General features: G+C 40.4%; 1 protein-coding gene across 2 annotated transcripts in view; it reads left to right on the top strand.

Moving 5' to 3' along the window:
- The window catches only part of LOC144497417 (ERI1 exoribonuclease 3-like), a 352,319-nt gene that overhangs the window by 122,284 nt on the left and 207,237 nt on the right, over nt 1-22,798 (top strand). For both annotated transcript variants that reach the window (XR_013498545.1, XM_078218663.1), the window contains exon 7: nt 22,051-22,150. Coding sequence is in view for 1 of the 2 variants with exons in the window: in XM_078218663.1 (XP_078074789.1) it covers nt 22,051-22,150 (100 nt within the window). In the remaining variant the exon portion in view is untranslated. The remainder of the gene's footprint in view (nt 1-22,050; nt 22,151-22,798) is intronic.

Below are 22,798 nucleotides of genomic sequence, written 5' to 3'. Positions count from 1 at the left end.
AGTTACTGTAGCTTGCCTTGCTCACTTTGGTGAGTTTTGTTTTTCCCCATTTTCAACCAGGTTGCCCTATGAAATATTGCAAAAACCTCTTATGGTGAAACTCTGGGCCAGAATTTCCCAGAGTTGGGGAGACTCTATTGACATTTGAAAATGTTGGTTGGGACCCAGATGTGGAAGTCCTCCCCCACTTCCAACAGATCCAATTTTTGCCAGCATGGGGAGGGGGTGGTATATGATTCACATTAGATGGAAACCTGAACTCAGCAGAGCCATTTGAACTTAATTTTCATTGTTACAAGGACCTTAACCTGCAGTGTGGGAGTCACAAATTGATGGAGTAGATGTAGATGCTCTTAAAGGGCTCAGAAAGTCTGTGTCATGATTTGAAGTTTTTTTAATTCCCTGCTTTTAAAACTCGGGGAGAAAAGACAGGCTTATGCTGTCAGCAAGAGTTGAAAAACACCATCTGTTGGACTGCTTTGATTGACAGGCCATCTGGTGTAGGTTAGAAAAACCCATCTGTCGCAATATAGATAGAGATCTTTGACATTTTCTGTATCCCAAAGGTTATGATTATGCCATTATACTTGGTGGGTTGCAAATGCTATAATTTCCCCAACAGAGGATTCTGAATTCCCAGTTTAAAAGGCTGTTAAGAACTTAGTCGTCTTTGTTTTTTTTGATTTTTGTTTGTAAGAGATTGAACACTTGAGAAGATTTAAAAGATTTGAATGTGTATCATTTGTGAGAGATTGTCACTATTAAATATATATAAGTAACAGCTGTATTAGATTAATAGAAGTTTATTTGTTTCATCTCCACATGATTCCTGAGCTCTGCCCACGGTGGATACTGGATGAGTGGCTATGTTAGTGGCATGGGGGGTATGAACAATCATGGGGAAAAGCATGAGTTGGCAAGGAAGGGTCATGAGGATAAGGGGGGATATTGGGGAGGGGGTTGGGGAGGGGGGTAGGATTGGAAAACCTAACCACTTCTAAAACTGGGATAAAGTCCCAGACCTTCTAACCAACCTCCCCAGGCCTGACTTGATCCTTTCCTGCCTTCCCTGACTAAAATGTCAATCCAGCAGTGCCTTTTAATCCAAGGTAGGTGTGCCAAGTTGGGAAATTTTCCAACTTGAGCTACCTGCTTTGGCAGTGAAAATTTGGTCCTTTGTTCCTGCCTCCACATATGCTGTCTGACCTGATTATTTCAGTGTTTCTTGTTCATATTCAGACTTCAAGTGTTCACAGTATTCTGCAATGCTTTATTAATATTTCCTCATTATTAATAGTAATTGCAGAATATCTGCTTTCCCAGATAGTTCTGGGCATAGTGTTCAGAGAAAAGAATGTAAAGCCATGTAATGATGTCGAAACTGCAGCAACTGAGTAACATATCCAGTTATCTTAGGGAGATTTATGATTACTGCTTTCAGCTGTTTGAAGTGGGAAAGGGTTAATGATGTGTTAAATGCAGTCACTGTCTGTTCTTTAAAGACTTGTGTTGACATGGCTTTTGTAATGAGTCTTGACAATTGTGCTGAAGGTATTTGATTGTCATAGGCATTTGTGTGTGTCTGCAATATGTCCACATTCATTTAAGAACCTTCAGTGTTAAGGCAGCACAATTTCCCAGTTAAATTTAAGTGGCCTCACCTCAATCAGATCAATAATCCTGCCACTTCCTCCAAAACTAGGGGAAATATTTTATTTTAAAAATCAATTGCGTAAAATGTTTGAATATGCATGAGTTTGTATTTGACCTTGAGCATTGAATGATTTTTGTTCAGAGGTTTGGAGAATGAATGAACAGTCTTGCTAGACAAAGAATGCTATAGAAATGTAAGTTGTTGAACTATTTTTACCACAAATCTCCACTTAACATTGCATATATGCAGCCACATGTTCTAACTTTAAAAAACTGCTTTCGTTATTATTGTACAAATAAAAAATCCAGTTTACTTCCCCACCACCCTGAATTAACCCTCTTGTGGTATTTTGACTCGAAGCAGTGACCTCTTCCATTTGTTGTTCCAAGGCTGCATGAGGATTTAGGGTTTGAACAGACTAGTCTGATTTTTCTCTCCTCACCATTCACTATCTAAAATAAAGGCCCTAAGTTTTTTTTTATTAGGGTCACAAGTAGGCTTACATTAACATTGCAACAAAGTTACTGTGAAAATCCCCTAGTCGCCACACTCCTGTTCAGGTACACTGAGGGAGAATTTAGCCTGGCCAATGCCTCTAACCAGCATGTCATTTCGGACTGTGGGAGGAAGCCGGAGCAGACATGGGGAGAATGTGCAGACTCCGCATAGACAGTGACCCAAACTGGGAATCAGAAAAGACGCATAAGATCTGATATTTGAAATCATGTGACTGAGCACTGCTGCCTCACAGCGCCAGGACTGGCTAAGTCAGCGCTAAGTCACATGATTTCAAATATCAGATCTTTTGCGTCTTTTCTGATTGGAATCAAGTCCAAGATGCCTCAGATTGATAACTTTGGGAGGGCATTCTGCCACGCAAAACCCACCACCAGTTAAAATTTGTTTATATTCAGTCTTTCCATGTAGACCTTGAAAAGCCAAGATTTACATTTCAACATTTCCAAAACCTTGATGATTGAAGGTAACTAATTCTGACCACACATGTTTTACACTTGGGTTTCTTTTAATCCCTATGGAATTGGCCAAACCATCAAATGTGATTTGTTGGATATGAGCGAGGATGCAATTTGTCAATCAGGTTCATTGTACTATATTAGCAAAATGTCATGCAAGGTCTGCTGAAGCACATCCTCTGTCTGCTTACCTAGCAATATAAACAAGTTTCAACATGGAAGCAGATTATTCAGTCAAACGAGGCCATGATGACATTTATCCTCCACACAAGCTATTCACCCTGTTCTCAACTTTTTTTCTTCATCGACCTATCTGATCTTATCTAGAACATTGACAGTGTCTGCCTAAGCCAATAACCCTGGAAATAAATTCCGCAGTCACACAACTCTGTGCAGAATGGTTACAACACAGAAGGAGACTATTCAGCCCGCTGTATCGATGTTGGTTTTCTGTAAGAACAACTCGCCCCCACCCCTGTCCTTTCTCATAGTTCTGCAAAATTAATTCCTCTTCAGCTGCTTATCCAATTCCCTTTTGAAAGTGACAATTGAACCTGCCTCCATCAGCCTCAGTTGGTGCATTGCAGATCCTAATCACTAGCTTCATGAAAAAGGTTTTTCCTCATCTCGTCTTTGGTTCCTTTGCCAAACACCTTAAATCAGTGTCCTCTAGTTCTTGACCCTGCTGCCAATGTGAACAATTTCTCTACTCTGTTTAGACCCTCATGATCTTGAAAACCTCTGTGAAATATCCTCTCAACTTTCCTTTCTCTAAGGAGAACAGCCTCAGCCACTTCACCTATCCACATAACTGGAGTTATGAAGTATGACACTATAATTAAGAACCACCAACGCCTCTACTTTCGCAGAAGACTAAGGAAATTTGGCATGTCAGCTACAACTCTCACCAACTTTTACAGATGCATTATAGAAAGCATTCTTTCTGGTTTTATCACAGCTTGGTATGGCTCCTGCTCTGCCCAAGACCGCAAGGAACAACAAAAAGTCATGAATGTAGCCCAATCCATCACTCAAACCAACCTCCCATCCATTGACTCTGCCTACACTTCCCGCTGCCTCGGCAAAGCAGCCAGCATAATTAAGGACCCCACGCACCCTGGACATTCTCTCTTCCATCTTCTTCCGTCAGGAAAAAGATACAAAAGTCTAAGGTAATGTACCAACCGACTCAAGAACAGCTTCTTCCCTGCTGCCGTTAGATTTTTGAATGGACCTACCTTGCATTAAGTTGACCTTTCTCTACACCCTAGCTATGACTGTAACAGTACATTCTGCACTCTCTCGTTTCCTTCTCTATGAACGGTATAGCGCGCAAGAAATAATACTTTTTACTGTATCCCAATCCATGTGACAATAATAACTCAAATCAAAATCAAATCAAAAAGTCCTCATCCGAGAAACCATTCTCATAAATCTTTTTTTGCACCCTCTCTAAAGCGTTCACATTCACCCTAAAGTGTGGGGCCCAGATTTGGACATAGTACTAAGCTGAGGCCAAACTAGTATTTCATAAAAGTCATCAAAACTTATTTGTTATTGAATTTTAATTTTATGCCTCTATTTATAAAGCCTAGGAACCTGTTTACTTTTTTAACCACTTTCTCCACCTACACTGTCACCTTCAACAATTTGTGCACATATACCTCAGATCTGCAGGTCCTGCACCCCCTTTAGAATTGTAATAATTTTGAATTGTTTCTATTCCCTCTCTTTATTTTGCCTGCGCAAAATGTACCACTTCACACTTCCCTGGATTAAAGTTCAACTACCACGTATCTATTTCACCAGCCTATGTGTGTCCTCTTAAAGACTACTGCTATCCTCCACACAGTTCACAGTACTGACAAGTTTTGTATCATTTACAAATTTTGAAATTGTCCCCTGAACATTGAGGTCTGAATCATTCATAAAAATAAAAAATAGTGATCCTGAATTCCACACTTTTCCAGGTGACGATTAAGTTTGTCATTTTTAAAGGTTTTCCCAAGACCAAGGTTAAACTGACAGCCTGTAGTTGCTGGGTGTATTCTTGCACCTGTTTTGTCTGTCAATCTTTCATTTGAATGACCCAAAACAGACCCATTCTCAACATACTAAAATTGTCCCTCCTCTGATTAGATATATCACCCTGGCTTTCTCCTTGTTCTTTTTCAAACCAAATCAAAACCTTATGATACTATGATCACTGTTTCCTAATTGATCCCCTACTGATGCTTGGGGCTGGGTTTCCATGGAGTTGGAAGGTCTTTGTAGCCAATTAGAAATGGCAGGCAGGACCCAATTTTGGATTCCCACCCACCATTCTCAGTGCCATTACTTTTCTCTGGCACGGGATAAGGGTGCACGTGGTGAGCTGATTGGCCAGTTCCATTGTGGCAATAGGCATCCACGAACCCCCGGCAATTTATGTGGAGTTAGGCCAACTTCTCCATGGCCTGTGTCTCATAGATCTCAGAAGAGTCATGAACCATTGTCTGGAATTGGGAACCTTTTGAAGTTACCTTTCAAAAGGTCTTAACCATGACTCCTCCATGCCAACTCAATGACAACTCATGCATTCCCACCCACATTGTCTTTTCTAGCTTCATGTCAATTCATACACCCCACCCACCCATGGCCCCTCACACCAACTCCTGGCCCTTCCACTGCCCATTCATCCAGTATACAATAGGTACAGAATCAATTAACCCTGTAGTAACAGTGGCATGTATAAAACTGCTCAGAAAATAAACAACCATTCATAATTTTTGGAAAAATAACTGGTGTTCCTACAACCCTAGAGAAGTATTAATCAAACAGACAATGAAAGTATCAATAAAAGAAGCTCACAGATCTTAACTTTGTGCAAATAAACTTTGAGACTTTGGCAAAAGAAATCACAGAAAAAAGTAACATCTAACCTCATAGAGACGTCAATCAAGCAAAATCAACACTTCGCTGCTCCTGTGAATACAAACTCACTCACATCCTTTCACAAGAATCTGTGTTCTCAGCCAAACATACATAGTGAGGCATTGAGTCAGCATTGGGGCGGCACGGTAGCACAGTGGTTAGCACTGCTGCTTCACAGCTCCAGGGTCCCGGGTTCGATTCCTGGCTCGGGTCACTGTCTGTGTGGAGTTTGCACATTCTCCTCGTGTCTGCGTGGGTTTCCTCCGGGTGCTCCGGTTTCCTCCCACAGTCCAAAGATGTGCAGGTTAGGTTGATTGGCCAGGTTAAAAATTGCCCCTTAGAGTCCTGGGATGTGTAGGTTAGAGGGATTAGCGGGTAAATATGTGGGGGGTGGGATTGTGGTCGGTGCAGACTCGATGGGCCGAATGGCCTCCTTCTGCACTGTAGGGTTTCTATGATTTCTATGATTTCTATGATTTCTATGATAGCCATATGGAGACGTGGGGGTGAGTGGGATGCATGAGATGGCCTGGAGTTGGCATGGGGGCATGGAGTGGATGGGGGTTGATACTGGATTGTGAAGGGTGAGGGCTAGAGGGTTTAAAATGTAACCAAACAACTGGGATGAAGTCCCCAAGAACCTGCCTCGGCACCTGGCTGCCTGTGTGGCAACTCCAATCTGCTACCAAGGCAGCGGGACCCCTTTTACTCTTTCCTGCACCTGCCTCCCTGGAGTGAAAATAGGGCACTAAGGAGCACTTTATGCTGAGCTGTGTCTGCTGATTTGGGAAGTTTTTCGACTTGAGCTAGCTGCCTCACAAATGAAATACACAATCGACTTCATTACCCAGAACCAGATCTGGCAATGCCTCCTTCTTCATTGGGCCAGAAACATACTGGTCAAGCAAATTCTCCTGAACGCACTGTAGAAACCCTTCTCCCTCTCTGTTCTTTACAGTATTATCTCATTCTATGTCAGAATAAATAAAATCCCAAATGAAAATCCTACAGCTGGAATACTATGCACAGTTTTGGTCCCCTATTCTAACCAAGGATGGTAAATGGAAAGTCACCATAGTCCCAGATGACCTAAGGATCTCTGCACCTCAAAGGGCAAGGTTGAAAAGGCGAACTTTCATGAATAACCTCAGCCAGTACAGGAATTGAACCCATGCCGCTGGCATCACTAACCTGCTGTCTAGCCAACTGAGCTAAACCAAAGATATCCAACTGGCATTGGAGGCAGTTCAGAGAAGGTTCACCTGGTTGATCTCAGGTATGGAGGGATTTTCATATGAGAAGAGGTTAAGTAAGTTGGGCCTGTACTCATTGTTTAGAGTAATGAAAGGTGACCTTATTGAGACATATTGGATTCTCAGGGGGTTGACAGAATAGATACTGAGAGATTGTTTCCCTTGTGGGAAAGTCTAGAACCAGAGGGCATAATCTCAGAGTAAGGGGTCTCGGAAGCTGGATTGTTAAGCATTTTCAAGGCTGAGATAGACAGATTTTTAATCAGTAAGAGAATCAAGGATTATATCATTGGCAGGGCAGACTCAATGGACCGAATGGCCTACTTCTGCTCCTATTTCTTCCGGTCTTATCCCTACTTAATAGTATTTGCACCTCTTTGTAATTTCCCTGCAAATTTTCTCCTCTTTCTGTGTAGAAATTTCTCCTGCCTTGCGTTTTAAATCCCTTATGTTTAATCTTTTATCTATGTCTCCTCATTCAAGATCCCTCAACCACTAGAAACACTCTGCCTCCTGTTATCCTGTCCTATCCATTTGTTGTTTCAATCACACCTGTTACACTGGTCTGTTGTTTGTGTACTGATGTGAAGAGATCCAATTTTTAAAATCTTCCTTTGCATTTGCATGCCTTTGAAATAGGCAGTATTCCAGTGCATCTTTGCTGGACCCCTCTAATGGCTCTCTATGCCTCCTATACCTATATGTAGGACTGTAATGTGGAGTCCTATATTTCACATACAAACTGTTCCAACCTCCTTACAGGAGGTGGGGTTCACATTACTTTCCATTGTCTGAATAGGTGCACTTCCTGTAGTCAGCCATTGAGTGTTGTCTTATGTCTCATCTTGCACTGCATATCCTTGTTGACCAGCTTTTTTTCTCCCCAGCTACTTAATTGCTATGTAAGACTGGTAATCAATACTAAACATGTCCAATTGTTTTAGGTTGGCCAATTTGTTTAAATGTATATGCACACAAGCGTGAGGCAATGTAACTGAAATGCCTTAGTCAAGTTACAATGACATGCTCTGTGTGCAATATTTTTTGCACATCAGGGAGATCATATTGAAGTTCAGAACTGAGAGGAAACAACTGTTTTACAGTGATACCATTGAAAGCCCTGTGAAATTCATACACCAATTTAGCTGTGAAAATTTCATCTCACTATTCACCTATAGTCTTTATTCTTTGTATGGTTTGATCAAACTTGTTTGTGACTTCACTGCTCGTGTGCAGATGAACTCTATTCTGCAGGTTCTCTATGCGTATATTACATATTTACTTTGGTATGACCATTTTTGTTAGTTCAGTTGTTTTTTTTCCTTTCTTGTCCTTAGCTTCTGTGTACACGTCCAACTATTTTTAATAAATTGTAGTTAATAACAATCTGATTGTCTGGGAGTATTGATTTGACCAGTATTTGTTCTGCATTTCCCTCTCTCACTGATGTCAGCTTAGTGATATTAAAAAAAAACTACTCATGTCTTAGTACCTAAAAACATAATCACATTGAAGGTAACTTTGCATATGAGAACCAGGAATCGATTCCGATTTTCTTGTCGGGTCCGATAGCTCAATGTTGGCTGTTAATGATCATAGAATGTCAGTGACAATCTCAGTCTGTGACTTTTCATCAGCCTTGCTTGCCACCACTTACTGCCCACTGTACAGACAGAGCCAGCTGCAGTCAAGAGGCAGTAATTTAGGTGTTTAAGCTGAGCTGACAGCCTTTATGTCATGGTGGGTGACAGTGCATATTTGACACGGTACAGCTGTATATTGTGCAAGGTGAAGAATGTGATGCCATTTATCTTATTTTCATACATTTCTTAGGCACGGTTGCTCTATTCATGTGCGTGGGGGGAGGGTTCTTTCTTTGCTTGGTGAAAAAGGAAGGATTGAAGCATCCCTGTAGGCCAATTGCCTATGACTTTTTCATTTTATATTCATAGTGTAGGAAAAGAAAATAACAAGAGGCACCATGTACAAATTAGTTATGCTTTGGAACAAGTCGCTGCATAATTAGTATGTGTTTAAATATGTTTCAGTCACAGTTTTTAACTATAAGATGCCTTTTCTAAATACTAAGTAATATTGGACAGTGATTTTAAATCCCTTCTCATCTGATTATTAAATATATATACTTACAGAATGCCTGCAAGTCAGTGTTAACCTGCGTTTAAATTTTCAGTGTAGTATTACTTTCTTTTCCTGTGCCATTACCAATATTTTATTCCGTACCCATGCAGGCCACAAATGCTGAATAAGCAGTGAATTCACAGCATGTGAATTCGAGCCTCTTGCATGGGTCAAAGGCTGTCGGTTACTGTAGTTTGTCATGTGCTACAGATCTATGTATTTGGTTAACATCTGTGACATACAAACTTATATAGAATTGCTTTTCTTACCCATTCAAATTAATTGTTAAAATTCTGGATTTTTCTTACATGGACGTGCTCCTTTTTCTTCATTAGATCAACATTTTTTTGCTCTTTCTAATGTTTTGGGAATAGGTAAATATTCTTTGACCAGACTTTTCTTTACTTGGTATACTGGAATGTAAACCACGTATTCTTGGTTACGACCTACAGGATTTATTCTCCCACTCTACATGTTTCCACAATGGATCTGTTCAAGCTATGGATTGTTCTACGCCCATCTTTATGAGAAGATATTTGCTCTGTGTGCAGGTTTACAATTAGAATAGTATTTTAAATGTATTCCTGTCATTTTTATATACACTAAAAATTCATAATGCACATACACTCTGTCATTGTGAGAAAGTATACACCTGTAATCTGTTGTAAAACATAAGGACCAAGATTTTCTGCTCCCATTTGCATTGGACGGGTTCGGCGACGGGAGTGGAAAATATTGTCAGAAGGCCAAAGACACCTTTCATATGTTGACATAAAACCAGGAAGTGATTGTCCCCTTCCACTATCAATGACAGGCTGCACTTGCCGCCGTTTAACATCGGGAATCTCATTGTAATAAATAAAAATATCACTATCAGGCCCAAACACCGGAATCATACCCCTACGTCAATGAATGCTCCCACGGTGGCATGATGTCAGAATGACATGAAGCACAAAAAAACAACTAGTCTCTGAAGGCAAGCACCTGGTGAGCAGATTGGAGGTGAGCACAGTGCTCAGAGGGGATAGGGGCATGCCAGGGTAATGCCAGCAGGTGCCAGGGTAATGCCAACTTGATGCCAGGGGTAGTCAGGGGATGCACCTGGGTGAAGTTTGTTTACTGGTTTGCTAGCAACGCACTGGGGTGCTCTTTAGAAATGGTTCCCAGATCATCGAGTCACTCGCGGGGCAGGTGAACCAGAGGCTGCCTGCCAGCAATAAGTTGTATAACCTCTGTCTGCATTTTTTTTCTCTAAGTTGCAGACTATATGGCAGAGAAAACCACCATTACCACTGATAGGCTCAACACCGCTTTACCCATCCAATATCGGCCTTTGCCAATATTGGAGAAAATCCTGCCCAAGGTCTCTATGCCATACATATCCCATCAAATCATTTTATTTTCTGACGTTGATGCCTTTTTGTATTCAGCCAATATGGAGCACAGGTCTATAAAGACAGGGAAAGTTGTTTCATCCTGCCTTGTGAACTCATATATTCACGACAGCAATTCTGACAGCTTGGGGTGGGAGAGGAAAACATTGGCCCAAAGACACAACATGATGAACTCTCTGTTTATATCATAAATTTTCATTATTAGCACATTGTTCAGGCCATGCTTGTGTCTATAATCATTACAAACCATTATCATGGCTGAACACTTGCTCCTTTACTCTTCTGGTCCCCAAATTTTAACATTGTAAACCACTACTGTATACCATAAATGTTGTTAACATTTTTATCATGAGGGAAAAATGTAACATGTTGAGAGAAGGTAAAAATGAGTCTTTTTTTCTGTTGACTATTTTATGCTTCTGTCTATATAATTACACTCATAATTCATTAGCAAAAGTTCAGCTGTTTCATATTTTCCAGTTGAAACATATTGTGATCGTCATTCCATTGAGTTTCAGAAATTTCAATTGGTATGGTAATTGGAGGTTAATTGTGGATTGCTAAACAATTTTGGAGAATTTTTACTTGTCTATTGCTTTCTAATATTGTTATTTTTGCTCCAAATGTAAACCAAATGTAAATGCGAAATCTCGTGTCGACACAATGGCAGTGCATTGAAATTATTATTAAGTAGAATTCTTAAAGCTTATTCTATTTATTTATTAGTGTCACAAGTAGGCTTTTACTAACACTGCAATGAAGTTACTGTGAAAATCCCCCAGTCGCCACACTCTGGCGGATACATGGCTTAGGCAGGCGTTTAAACCACTACATTTGCAAACAGAAGGGCAAACCATGGATCTTCTGAAACTTTTCTTCATTCATTGATGTAATTCATTTAGAATGTTTGGGAGCAGACTCCTGACTATGTCTGTTACAAACAGTATTCATCAGACCCAGATACTTTAGAACAAGGAGGTTGACCTTCTGAAAGATAATGCCAATATAAGGCTAGGGCTTTTAGTGAAAAATGTGTGCCCCAAGTAGTCGTGTGTTTTATCCATAGCCACTCTAAGCATTAAAGGAAGCTTATCTATGCAGTCCTGAATGAGCAAAATAGGTAGGTCACGACTGACCATGCATGGCCATATTACTTTCAAAGGAAATGCAAACAGCAATTTGTAGGTCAGATTAAGATCACAGAGAAAAAAAGTCTTTGTGCTATTGGTGGAAATTTTCTGCCTGTTCTCAAAACATGTGCAAAGCCAACAGAGCATCTGAAGTTTGATTACAATTCAGTCAGCAAGTTATGAATTCCACACAGGTGCTTTGCTGCAGGGAAGTGGTTTGGAAGGCAGGTCGGCAGGTTAGGCCTGTTGAAGTCAAAGGAGCCAATTTCAGGAGGCGGAGGAGGAATGCAAGAATGGGCTTGAAGCTTTCTGTGCTTGCTGTGCTTAGCAATATCACCTAGAAACATAACCTGTTCCTGAGTGACCTACAGTGACCCGTTTAAGTTAAGCTGCTCACACCTAATAGGACTGGGCTCACCATGCACACTACATGCTATCCCCATATGAAGGAGAAAATTGCAAATTGGGAGCTACCAATGGAAAAAGGGCATCTGAGATGACCATGGGAATTGCTTCTTGCTGGTTTTCCATTTTTTCCGGCAAGAAATGGGCAACTGTCAATTAAAAATCACCCAAATAAACCTTATGAGCTAACAATTGCAGGATGCTTGTTCACTTTAAGAACATTAGAAATAGGAGTAGATTGTACAGCCCCTGCTCCACCATTTAATACAATCATGGCTCATCTTTTGCCTAAACTCCACCTTTCTAGTTTACTCCCCATGTCCCTGAGAGATCAAAGAATTGTCCATCTCGACCATAAATCTATTCAACAATACAGCATCCACAACCCTCTGGGGTTGTGAATAAATTTCTCCTCATCTCAATCCTAAATCATCTGACCCTTTTCCCTAGACAGTGTTCTCATGTTCTAGATTCCTAGGGCCAAGGAAACAACCTCTCAACACCTACCCTATGAAGTCACATCAGAATCTTATATGTTTCAATGATTATTCTAATAATTTTCATTATTCTAAACCGCAGAGAGCATTGGACTGAATGGACTCGAAGATAAGCAGTTTTATGTCACTATATGCAATATTTAAATTAGCAACTTCTGAATACTAGTTGTCTGTTTGCTAAACTACATAGCAAATAATAAAAAGACAAAGAAAGACTTGCATTCACCTAACAGCTTTAGTGACTCCAGGGTGTCAAAGAACCTTTGAAGTGTTAAAATGTTGGAAACACAGTAGCCAACTTGTGCACAGAAAGCCCCCATTAATATGAGGTCATGACAGAATTTTGAGCATATAATCCAGTCCGATACTTCAAAACAGCGCTTGAGTGTGCACTGCATTATTGGAGGTGCCATTTCCATTAAACTGGTGCCCAGTTTGTGCTCTTGTGGGGGATGCAGAAATCCCATGGCACTAGCCAGAGTAGAGGACTTCTCCCAGTGTTCTGGTCAAAATATCTCCCTCAACCAACATCATGAAACACATTATCTAGTCACTATTTCATTGATGTTTGCAGGACTTTGCTGCAATTCCTAAATTGCAACTATGACTATACTTCAAAAGTGCCTGTAAAGCACTTTGGATGTCCAGAGGTCGTGAAAAGCTTGTTCAGCGAGCACCACTAAAACAAATTAAGAAAAGTGAAAATAAAACAGCCAGTGAGTCAATCTTGCATAATTCATTTTTACCGTTGAGTGTCCGTCATCGCTCAGTGTATTTTCATTAAACTGTAGTCTTGTCATTTATCCTCTATATACTTCCCATGTATTGTCAGTTTCTCCCATTAACTGCTTTTAAATACATTCTGATCAAACGTACACAGTGTTGTTCTCTTTTCTTACCACTTGAGGCTAAGTAATACATAAAGCATTATGAACAGACATATTTGTGGGGAGGCTTTCCACACCTTTAATTGTGGTCATTATTTAAGAATTATCACAAATTATTGAGCAGTTTGAGACTGCTAGGCTCTTAATGACATATGCAAATTGTATTATAGCTCATCTAAAGTATTGTTTTGTAGTCTAATTTAGTTCAGGGATTTTGAGTAGTATATTCGTATAAGGTATGTCTATTTGTCTTTTGACATGGTTCAGCTCCCTGCATCTTAAGCTAGATGGATAAAAATAATTACAAGCTCTATGACTAGTGGAAGTATTCCCTTTTAAATGAGCAGTGTAATCAGAATGTCTTTTGCTCTGTGCAAAGCAAATGAATTATTTCAGATTACTTGCAGCATAATTTTGGTTTTCATCTTCAGGGGATGTTGGTGGGATTACTGGTGAAATTTCTGCGTCCATCCAATTCTGATTTCCACGCAGCAGTAATCAAAAAAAGCTTATTTTTTTAAAATATCTAATGGATGCTTAGAAATTGTCAGAATCAATGCCAGTCTCATCCACTGCAATAGAAGAGCTGAACATATCACCACACATCAGCTACCTGGTGTGTCTGGCATTGAAAGCTACAATGCCACTCTATTTACACAAACTATGTTCCATTTTTGCCCAGACGATTTGAAGACCATGCCAAATTTTGACATCTTATTCAAAAAAAGCTCTTGAAAAATATATTTGAACCTCTGCTTGAGCTAAGTATATTTAAAACAGAGATAGATAGGTTCTTGATTGGCAAGGGGATCAAAGGTTATAGGGAAAAGGCGGGAGAATGGGGTTGAGAAACTTATCAGCTATGATTGAATGGCGGAGCAGACTCGATGGACCGAATGGCCTAATTCTGCTCCTATATCTTATGATGTAAGTCTCTCATTTCATTTTTTTAAATTAATGCTGAATAACATATGAAGTAGAATAATTACTTTTTACTTAAATTAGTTTCATTTGATAATGGATTATCCTCAAAGTATAGGCTTTAGTTTTGTGTAAACATAAAAGGTTTAATTGATACATTTGTAGGGCTTAATGATTTTTAATCCGATCTAATTAGCACATGTCACGGTATAGATTTTTTATAAGGCCTTTATAAAATTTTATTTACTGGTCTTTTCCAGTCATTTTAAATATTGAAATTTTAAAAATTGTAGATTGCTCTTTCAGCAAGTGATTTGAATATATGGTGAGCGATTTTCATATGCCTACCTTATGCTGTAAAATGGGGTATGAGGTAAGTTACATTTTTAAAAAGCCCTACTCGTTAGTCACCTGAGACTCAACCGACTACATTGTTGAGCTGTTGTCAGAGTGGGCGACCAATGCTCCCTGTCTGAAGTGGGCAAGTACTTTATTTCAGTCATTCAATAGTGCTCATTGCCATTGTGGGACTTTAATGCCACTTTTGTGGACTATTATTTGGGCTGCAGGCTGCACATGCAATTTATCGATCTCTGGAGTCGTTCTGGTGCTCCAAAAACTCGTCAAAAATGTTTTAGTTTATCAGAAATGCAGAAGTGCTCCTCTCTGATGTCACAACACTGCTTTAGCCTGCTGCTCATCACTGTGCCCCACTCCATCCCCTCCTCTCTCCCCAAGGAATTACTACCTTACTGTCACCTGGATGGGAATGTCTACCAGTTCGGTATAGTAACTGAGTGACTTTCTGCCCTTCCACTTGCACACTACCTTGGATACACTTCTGGAATTATAGCTCCTTGGTATTATGCTAATGATGACCCAACCACCAAGATAGTTTTGGCTTCTCAATTTGATGGGTAAAGCGATCACAATGCCTGTTGCCCACCCACTTACTTAATCAAATAATAATGATCTATGTGGTGCTCTCGTAAGTTTCAAGCATGTAAGATTAAAGCACATGGGATTGGATTTAGTGTATTGATATGGATAGAAAACTGGTTGGCAGACAGGAAACAAAGAATAAGGAGGTCATTTTCAGAATGGCAGGCAGTGACTAGTGGGGTACCACAGGGATCAGTGCTGGGACCCCAGCAATCACAATATATATGAATGACTTAGATGAGGGAACTAAATGCAATTTCTCCAAATTTGCAGATGACACAAAACTGGGTGGGAGGATGAGCTGTGAGGAGAATGCAGAGATGTTTCAGTATGATTTGGACAGGCTGAGTGAGTGAGCAAATGCATGGCAGCTGCAGTCTAATGTGGATAAGTGTGAAGCTATCCACTTTGGTAGCAAAAGCAGGAAGACATTATTATCTGAATGGCTATAAATTAAAAGAGGGGAATGTGCTGGGTATCCCTGTACACCAGTCGCTAAAGTTAAGCATGCAGGTGCAGCAGGCGGTAAAGAAGACAAATGGTATGTTGGCCTTCATAGTGAGAGGATTTGAGTACAGGAGCAGGGATGTCTTGCTGCAATTATATAGGACCTTGGTGAGGCCATACTGGAACGTGTGTGCAGTTTTGGTCTTCTTATCTGAGGAAGGATGTTCTTGCTATAGAGGTAGTGCAGAGAAGGTTTACCAGACTGATTCCTGGGATGGTGGGATTGACGTATGAATGAGAGTTTGAGTCAGTTAAGATTATATTCGCAGGAGTTTTGAGAATGGGGGGGTTCTCATAGAAACCTATAAAATTCTAACAGAACTAGATAGGGTAGATGCAGAAAGGATGTTCCAGATGGCAGGGGAGTCTAGAACCAGGAGTTATGGTTTAAGAATACGAGGTAAACCCTTTTAAGACTGAGATGACGAGAAATTTCTTCATCCAGAGAGTTGAAAGCCTGTGGATCGCTGCCACAGGAAGCATTTGAGGCCAAAGCGTTGTATGTTTTCAAGTAGGAGTTAGGCATAGCAAAGGGGATCCAATGATATGGGGGGACAGCAGGATCAGCCATGATCATGATGAATGGCGGAGCAGGCTCGAAGAGCCAAATGGCCTACTCCTGTTCCTATTTTCTATGTTTCTATTAAGAATTCTATTAAATATTACAAGCATTTATTAAACTTGGGCAAGAGAGCTTTTTGTAGCTTTTACCAATTTTATTTTAAAAAGGACACCATGTAGTAAAGTTGGATCAGGTAAATCTTGAAATGGTATGCCAATATCTGAAACTGCAAATGTCTGTTATACAGACCGTGTTGTTGCTAGGTTTTCCTACACTGTGAGATTTCCTTCTCTTAATGAGGGGGCAAGTATAGATATTAATGTAAACTGAAATAAGCTCCCTGTAAAACCCATTTGTCTTTATCTGAAACATTTTTATTTTCTTTGCAGTGTAGATGGAATAGATCCAAGAAAACAATAGCGTTATTTTGGCAAATAACACATATGAACAAACAAGTGAACTTATCTATCTTCTCGTAGTGCAGTAGTTGAAGGAACAGCAGATAAAAAAATCTCACAGTTCAAACAGTATAATTTTCCAGATTTTCTTTGTATATATGCTAAGATTATTTTCCCCACCACCTCAATAAAATATGCATGTTAATTCTCAAAAATGTGCTACATAAAGTGGCAAATTGATTGATACTGCTGAAGCTGCTTAAGCAGAATAGAGTGGTGGAAATAAAATCATCTAATTTATCAGGCTATCTCCATTAAACAAAGCCAATCTGCACTGATTTAAATACTTTAGGAATCAATTGGTGTCTGAGAAGATCTTTCCTATAAAGAAATATCTCCCATCAGTTGCAGCCCTGTCTTCATTAACAGACATCAATTATAGAATGTTACACATGCAAGGATCAAATAAATGTTAATGTTTTGAATTCAGAATTCAGCATGTTTTGAAAAGCACCATTTACCTTTGAAACCTAGTACATTACAACGATACAGCACACAGACAACTGCTACTGCACTTCCTGTGTCTTGTGTTACATTTTAGATCCCCTGTGGCTACCCGCTGCTCAGAATGCAGTAGGACATGTTGCTGACATTTATACTGGAGTACAAGTAGTCTTATTCATGGAGTTGCCTGGAGCTAGCATGTTCCCTGACCATTGAACAAAATGACAAGATGCATATCTGACTGCTTATGACCGTGATTCTTTGCCGGAACTTCAGCCCTGGAGTTATCAGATGACTGCTAACAGCTTTTTCTAAAAAAGAATCAGCACACAACACAGTCAAAAACATAAAAATTACACTCTTGCTATGCCTGTAAAGCTGCTGTCAGCCTTAAACCTTTATCAAATTGAAGAATGCTACGAAATTTATACTGTGTATTATGTTTGGCAGTGGCAGCACTGGAGGTGGGGGTTGGTGTTGCGAGGAAGAAAAAGGTTTATAATAGTCACAAGGTATCCGATTCCCTAGTAACAGTGAAATAAAACTTCATGTCACTGCAATTCATATCATGTGCTGGAACAGCACTTCAGTTCATGATGCCTGCAAATGGCAAATAAAGTCTAGCTGAAAATGGACTAAAGGCTGGAGTGTGCTATAAAGATATGACGCATTTCAAGTTCAGAAGATATTAATAAAAACTGCAATTTATGATGTCGTCTGAACCCATTGCTATATTACTTAATTGTAACATATTCACTTTTTTGTTATCCTTTATATATGTTCGGACTGTTATTTCCTGTTAATTAGTTGTGGATTATCATTTGTTGTGTGTTTCCTGCTTAAAGGGGAAGAAAAGTGTAAGTAGAGTACCTTACTGGGAGGCTTTGCGCCATAGTGAAAGCATCGCTACCTCTGAGCCAGAAGCTTCAGGTCCCAGTCCAACTCAGGGACTTAATAGCCACAGAAGATACATTCATAATGTGGCCAAACAGGTTGATTATCAACCTGTAAATCCTTCAAGAAGAAATTAGATAGAGCTCTTGGGGCTAAAGGGATCAAGGGATATGGGGGGAAGGGGGGATCAGGATATTGAATTTGATGATCAGCCATGGTCAAAGTGACTGGCGGAGCAGGCTCAAAGGGCCGAATGGCTTACTCCTGCTTCTAATTTCTATGTTTCCATATGCCTGATGGCAGGCAGTAAGAGTGGGAGAGTTTCCTGGTCAATGAAATCAAAATACTGGATACTGGAGATCTGAAATAAAAACAAATGGTGTTGAAAATACTCAGCAGGTCTGGCAGCATCTGTGGGCAGAGAAACAGCATTAATGTCTTGAGTCCAATATGACTATTCTGTAGAACTGGTCAGCCATACTGCAGAAGGCAATGGCAAACCACTGAAGTACTTTGCCAAGCATAGTGATGGACCAAATCAATGGAAGACATTTGACAAGGTGCCGCACCAAAGACTGCTGCATAAGATAAAGGTGCACGGTGTTACGGGTAATGTATTAGCATGGTTAGAGGATTGATTAAGTAACAGAAAGCAAAGAGTGGGGGTAAATGGGTGTTTTTCTGGTTGGCGATCAGTGATGTGCCTCAGGGATCAGTGTAGGGACTGCAATTGTTTACGATTTACACAGATGATTTGGAGTTAGGGACCAAGTGTAGTGTGTCAAAATTCGCAGATGACACTAAGATGAGTGGCAGATCAAAGTGTGCAGAGGATGCTGAAAGTCTGCAAAGGGATCTGGATAGTCTAAGTGAGTGGGTGAGGGTCTGGCAGATGGAGTACAATGTTGGTAAATGTGAGGTCATCCATTTTGGTAGGAATAACAACAAAATGGACTATTATTTAAAGGTAAAAAATTGCAGCATGCTACTATACAGAGGGACCTGGGTGTCCTTGTGCAAGAATCACAATAAGTTGGTTTGCAGGTGCAGCAGGTAATTAAGAAGGCAAATGGAAACTTGTCCTTCATTGCTAGAGGGATGGAGTTTAAACACAGCGAGGTTATGTTGCAGCTGTATAAGGTGCTGGTGAGGCCGCCAGAGCACTGTGTACTGTTTTGGTCTCCTTACTTGAGAAAGGAAATACTGGCACCGGAGGGGGTGCAGAGGAGATTCACTAGGTTGATTCCGGAGTTGAGAAGGTTGGCTTATGAGGAGAGACTGAGTAGACTGGGGCTATACTCATTGGAATTCAGAAGAATGAGGGGAGATCTTATAGAAACATATAAGATTATGAAGGGAATAGATAAGATAGAAGCAGGGAAGTTGTTTCCACTGGCAGGTGAAACTAGAACTAGGGGGCATAGCCTCAAAATAAGGGGAAGCAGACTTAGGACTGAGTTGAGGAGGAACTTCTTCACACAAAGGGTTGTGAATCTGTGGAATCCTCTGCCCAGTGAAACAGTGGAGGCTACCTCATTGAATATTTTTAAGGCAAGGACAGATAAAGTTTTGAACAGTAAAGGAATTAAGGGTTATGGTGAGCGGATGGGTAAGTGGAGCTGAGCCCACGAGAAGATCAGCCATGATCTTATTGAATGGTGGAGCAGGCTCAAGGGGCCAGATGGCCTACTCCTGCTCCTAGTTCTTATGTTCTTATAAGTTCATAGTTACCAATGCCCACGAAGACCACGGTACCTGAAGCAAGAGGAGGATGCTACCAGATATTTCCAAATGATTTCTAAAGGATTCCAGCCTTCAATTCCAGAGCATTTTTTTAGCCACCTATCATTGCTTTATAGGGAGCCAAACTGACTCACTTCCTGTACTTGAATAGAGATGGAGATCTTTCCATCTCTTTAACTCCCATTGTTAACCCTTCAGTGCGGATGCCCACATATAAACTCTATAATCTGTCATAATGTTTTTCTCTGATGAAAAGACTGCTACAGAACAGAATAAGTCCAATCTCTCACATTCCACAGTATATATGGAGTCATTTGGAGGCCTTTATCAGATAGTCATTATCCGCTTGATGAGGTCAGTTTTCAACTTGGGCTCAGTAATAACACTTTTGCCTCTAGAGTCAGAAGGCCATGCCTTCAAATCCCACTCCTGACCTTGCTGTGCACAAATTGCCTGCTGTGGTTCTCTTTTAATAATTAAAATTATTGGCATTGGTCAATAGTAAGGGTGAAATTGAAATCAATGGGGATCTTCTGGTTGGATCATAATTGGTATAATGGATGATGGTTGCTGTTGTTGAAAGCCATTGATAATAGCCCAAATAATCACTGCAGGAGTGGTCCAATCATCTTCAACTGCTTCTCAATGAACTTTCCTCATTCATAAGATTAGGTTTGGGCTAGGGATAATGTTGTGACCGTCTTTGAAATAAGAGATAAATATCCTCATTAGTGGACATATGATTGCTCATGAAAAGGAAGGTGACTTGGGCAAAGATAGAAATGCTGACTGCTCTTGAACAAGAACTGCTGGAGAATGATAAGCCTACAGTTTGATTGGAATCACTAAAGAATGGAATGAATATATCAGGGGGTGTGCGGTGGATAATTATTACTGTAATTTGTTTGGATGATAATTACATTAAATACACTGCACCATCTGTATATAAACAAGTCAGCTGCAGATTATGCAGATGCGGTGTAAGATATGATTGGTCACATTGGGGAATTTAAAATTCCTTTAAAATTCAACATTTAACTTTCACGATTTTGTCACTGAATAGGACTGTGGAGTTTTACATTTAACCTATGTATTTGGTTGAAAATATGAGAGTGGACATTGTGGCAATCATATTAATGAAGCACCATAACTGGATCTAAATTACATGCATGCCTTGGTTCAAAGAAGCACCATCATAGTTGAGTCCTCCTCCATCAATATCTTGAAAGTCGCCATTAACCAGAAGCTGAACTGAAATAACCATGACAACACCAAGGCTACCAGAACAATGTAGAGGCTGGGTATTTTCAGCCTTTTGACTCTTCTAAACCTCTCTACCAACTACAAGGATCAATTTATGAATATGATACTCTTCCCAAGTCTGGTTCGGTGAAGGCATAACAAAATATTTTAAAATTGAAGTTTTGTTCGGACCAGGAACCAGTGTAGCTGGTTGATGGAACAGAACTTGGAACGAGTTAAGTACTGACAACAGAGTTTTGGATGGAGTACAAGTCATAATTGATAGAGGTTGTTGGTAGGTGAGTGATGAGGCTAGTGGTGCACTTGGTGCGGCATGACATTTAAAGACTCATTCACTGACCTCGATTGTGTGGCGTCGTTAAACTCTTTGTGACACTACATCCAGGTCCTCAGGGCTTGACTCCTGACATTGAACACCATTGTTATCTGCTTCTACTGCCTTTCCAAAGTTTTTCTGGAAGGCCTCTTGGTCCTTTGTGGTTAGATCTTTCCAAGTTACCAGCTCTGAGGCATCCAGCCCAATAACATTGAACCTTGGAGGTCGCTTTGTCCTTTTGTTGCATTATAATTCACTATTCTTCCTGCCCAGACTCCCATCTGCAAACAGTTCCAGTACATGCTCCAGCTAGAATTAACCTCCCCTTCAGAAAGAGCAGGGTGGCTTTAAGCAGTACAGGCTAGCTTTAAATAGTGTTACCATCGCACAAACTTGGGGCATCTTGCTGAGGCAAGCAGCCACTCAACAACGTGTTTTACACTGGCTGCGCACTACAATCATGCATATTAGCAGGCAGCACAAGGAAATTAATGTGCTGCCCGCATTGGAAGCATCAAGTGTAGGCCAAATATACATCGCAATCCCTGCACCTCTTGTCAGAGGTTGCCCAATTTAATCCACCATCAACCTGAAGCTGTGAAGCTATTTCTCTCTCCATTGATGCTCCCTGATCTGCTGAATCTTTCCTAGAATTTTCTATTTTTATTTCATATTTCTAGTGTTGGCAATATTTTGCTTTTGTATGCATAACACTTTGTTAGTTAGACATCTTAATTTCTTTTTGCACCCACAGGCCTACAGCTTTGCGATGGGAAAATACCCAAAGAACGGACTGCCATTAATGATTGAAGGGTTGAATTTGCAACATATTGGCAAACTACATCGTGGGATTGGTGAGTACATTAGACTTACCATTGATCTAAAATTGACAAGTAATCATGGAACTATATGAAAAGAAAAGTCCACGTGTGCCATTTGTATTCTTTTCATTTTAAATTTATGGCTTGGAAATATAGAAAATAATCTATAATAGGCTTTACTGAATTGCCCAAATACTGTTTAAGAAGTCGTGGTCCACATAGGCACCAAAGACATAGGTAGGAAAAGGGATGGGGATGTAAAGCAGAAATTCAGGGAGTTAGGGTGGAAGCTTAGAGCTAGAACAAACAGAGTTGTTATCTCTGGTTTGTTACCAGTGCCACATGCTAGCAAGGAGAGGAATAGGGAGAGAGAGCAGTTGAACACGTGGCTACAGGGATGGTGCAGGAGGGAGGGATTCAGATACCTGGATAATTGGGGCTCATTCTGGGGTAGGTGGGACCTCCTACAAGCGGAATGGTTTACACCTGAACCAGAAGGGTACCAATATCCTGGGGGGGAAATTTGCTAATGCTCTTCGGGAAGGTTTAAACTAATTCAGCAGGGGGATGGGAACCTGAATTGTAGCTCCAGTGTACAGGAGGCTGAGAGTAGTGAGGTCATGAATAAGGTTTCAAGGTCGCAGGAGTGTACCGGCAGGCAGGAAGGTGGTTTGAAGTGTG

Source organism: Mustelus asterias, chromosome 8 (assembly GCF_964213995.1).
Source record: "Mustelus asterias chromosome 8, sMusAst1.hap1.1, whole genome shotgun sequence".
Taxonomy (NCBI): Eukaryota; Metazoa; Chordata; class Chondrichthyes; order Carcharhiniformes; family Triakidae; genus Mustelus; species Mustelus asterias.
The sequence above is the reverse complement of the archived record's forward strand: the minus strand, read 5'-3'. Positions and strand labels throughout refer to the sequence as shown.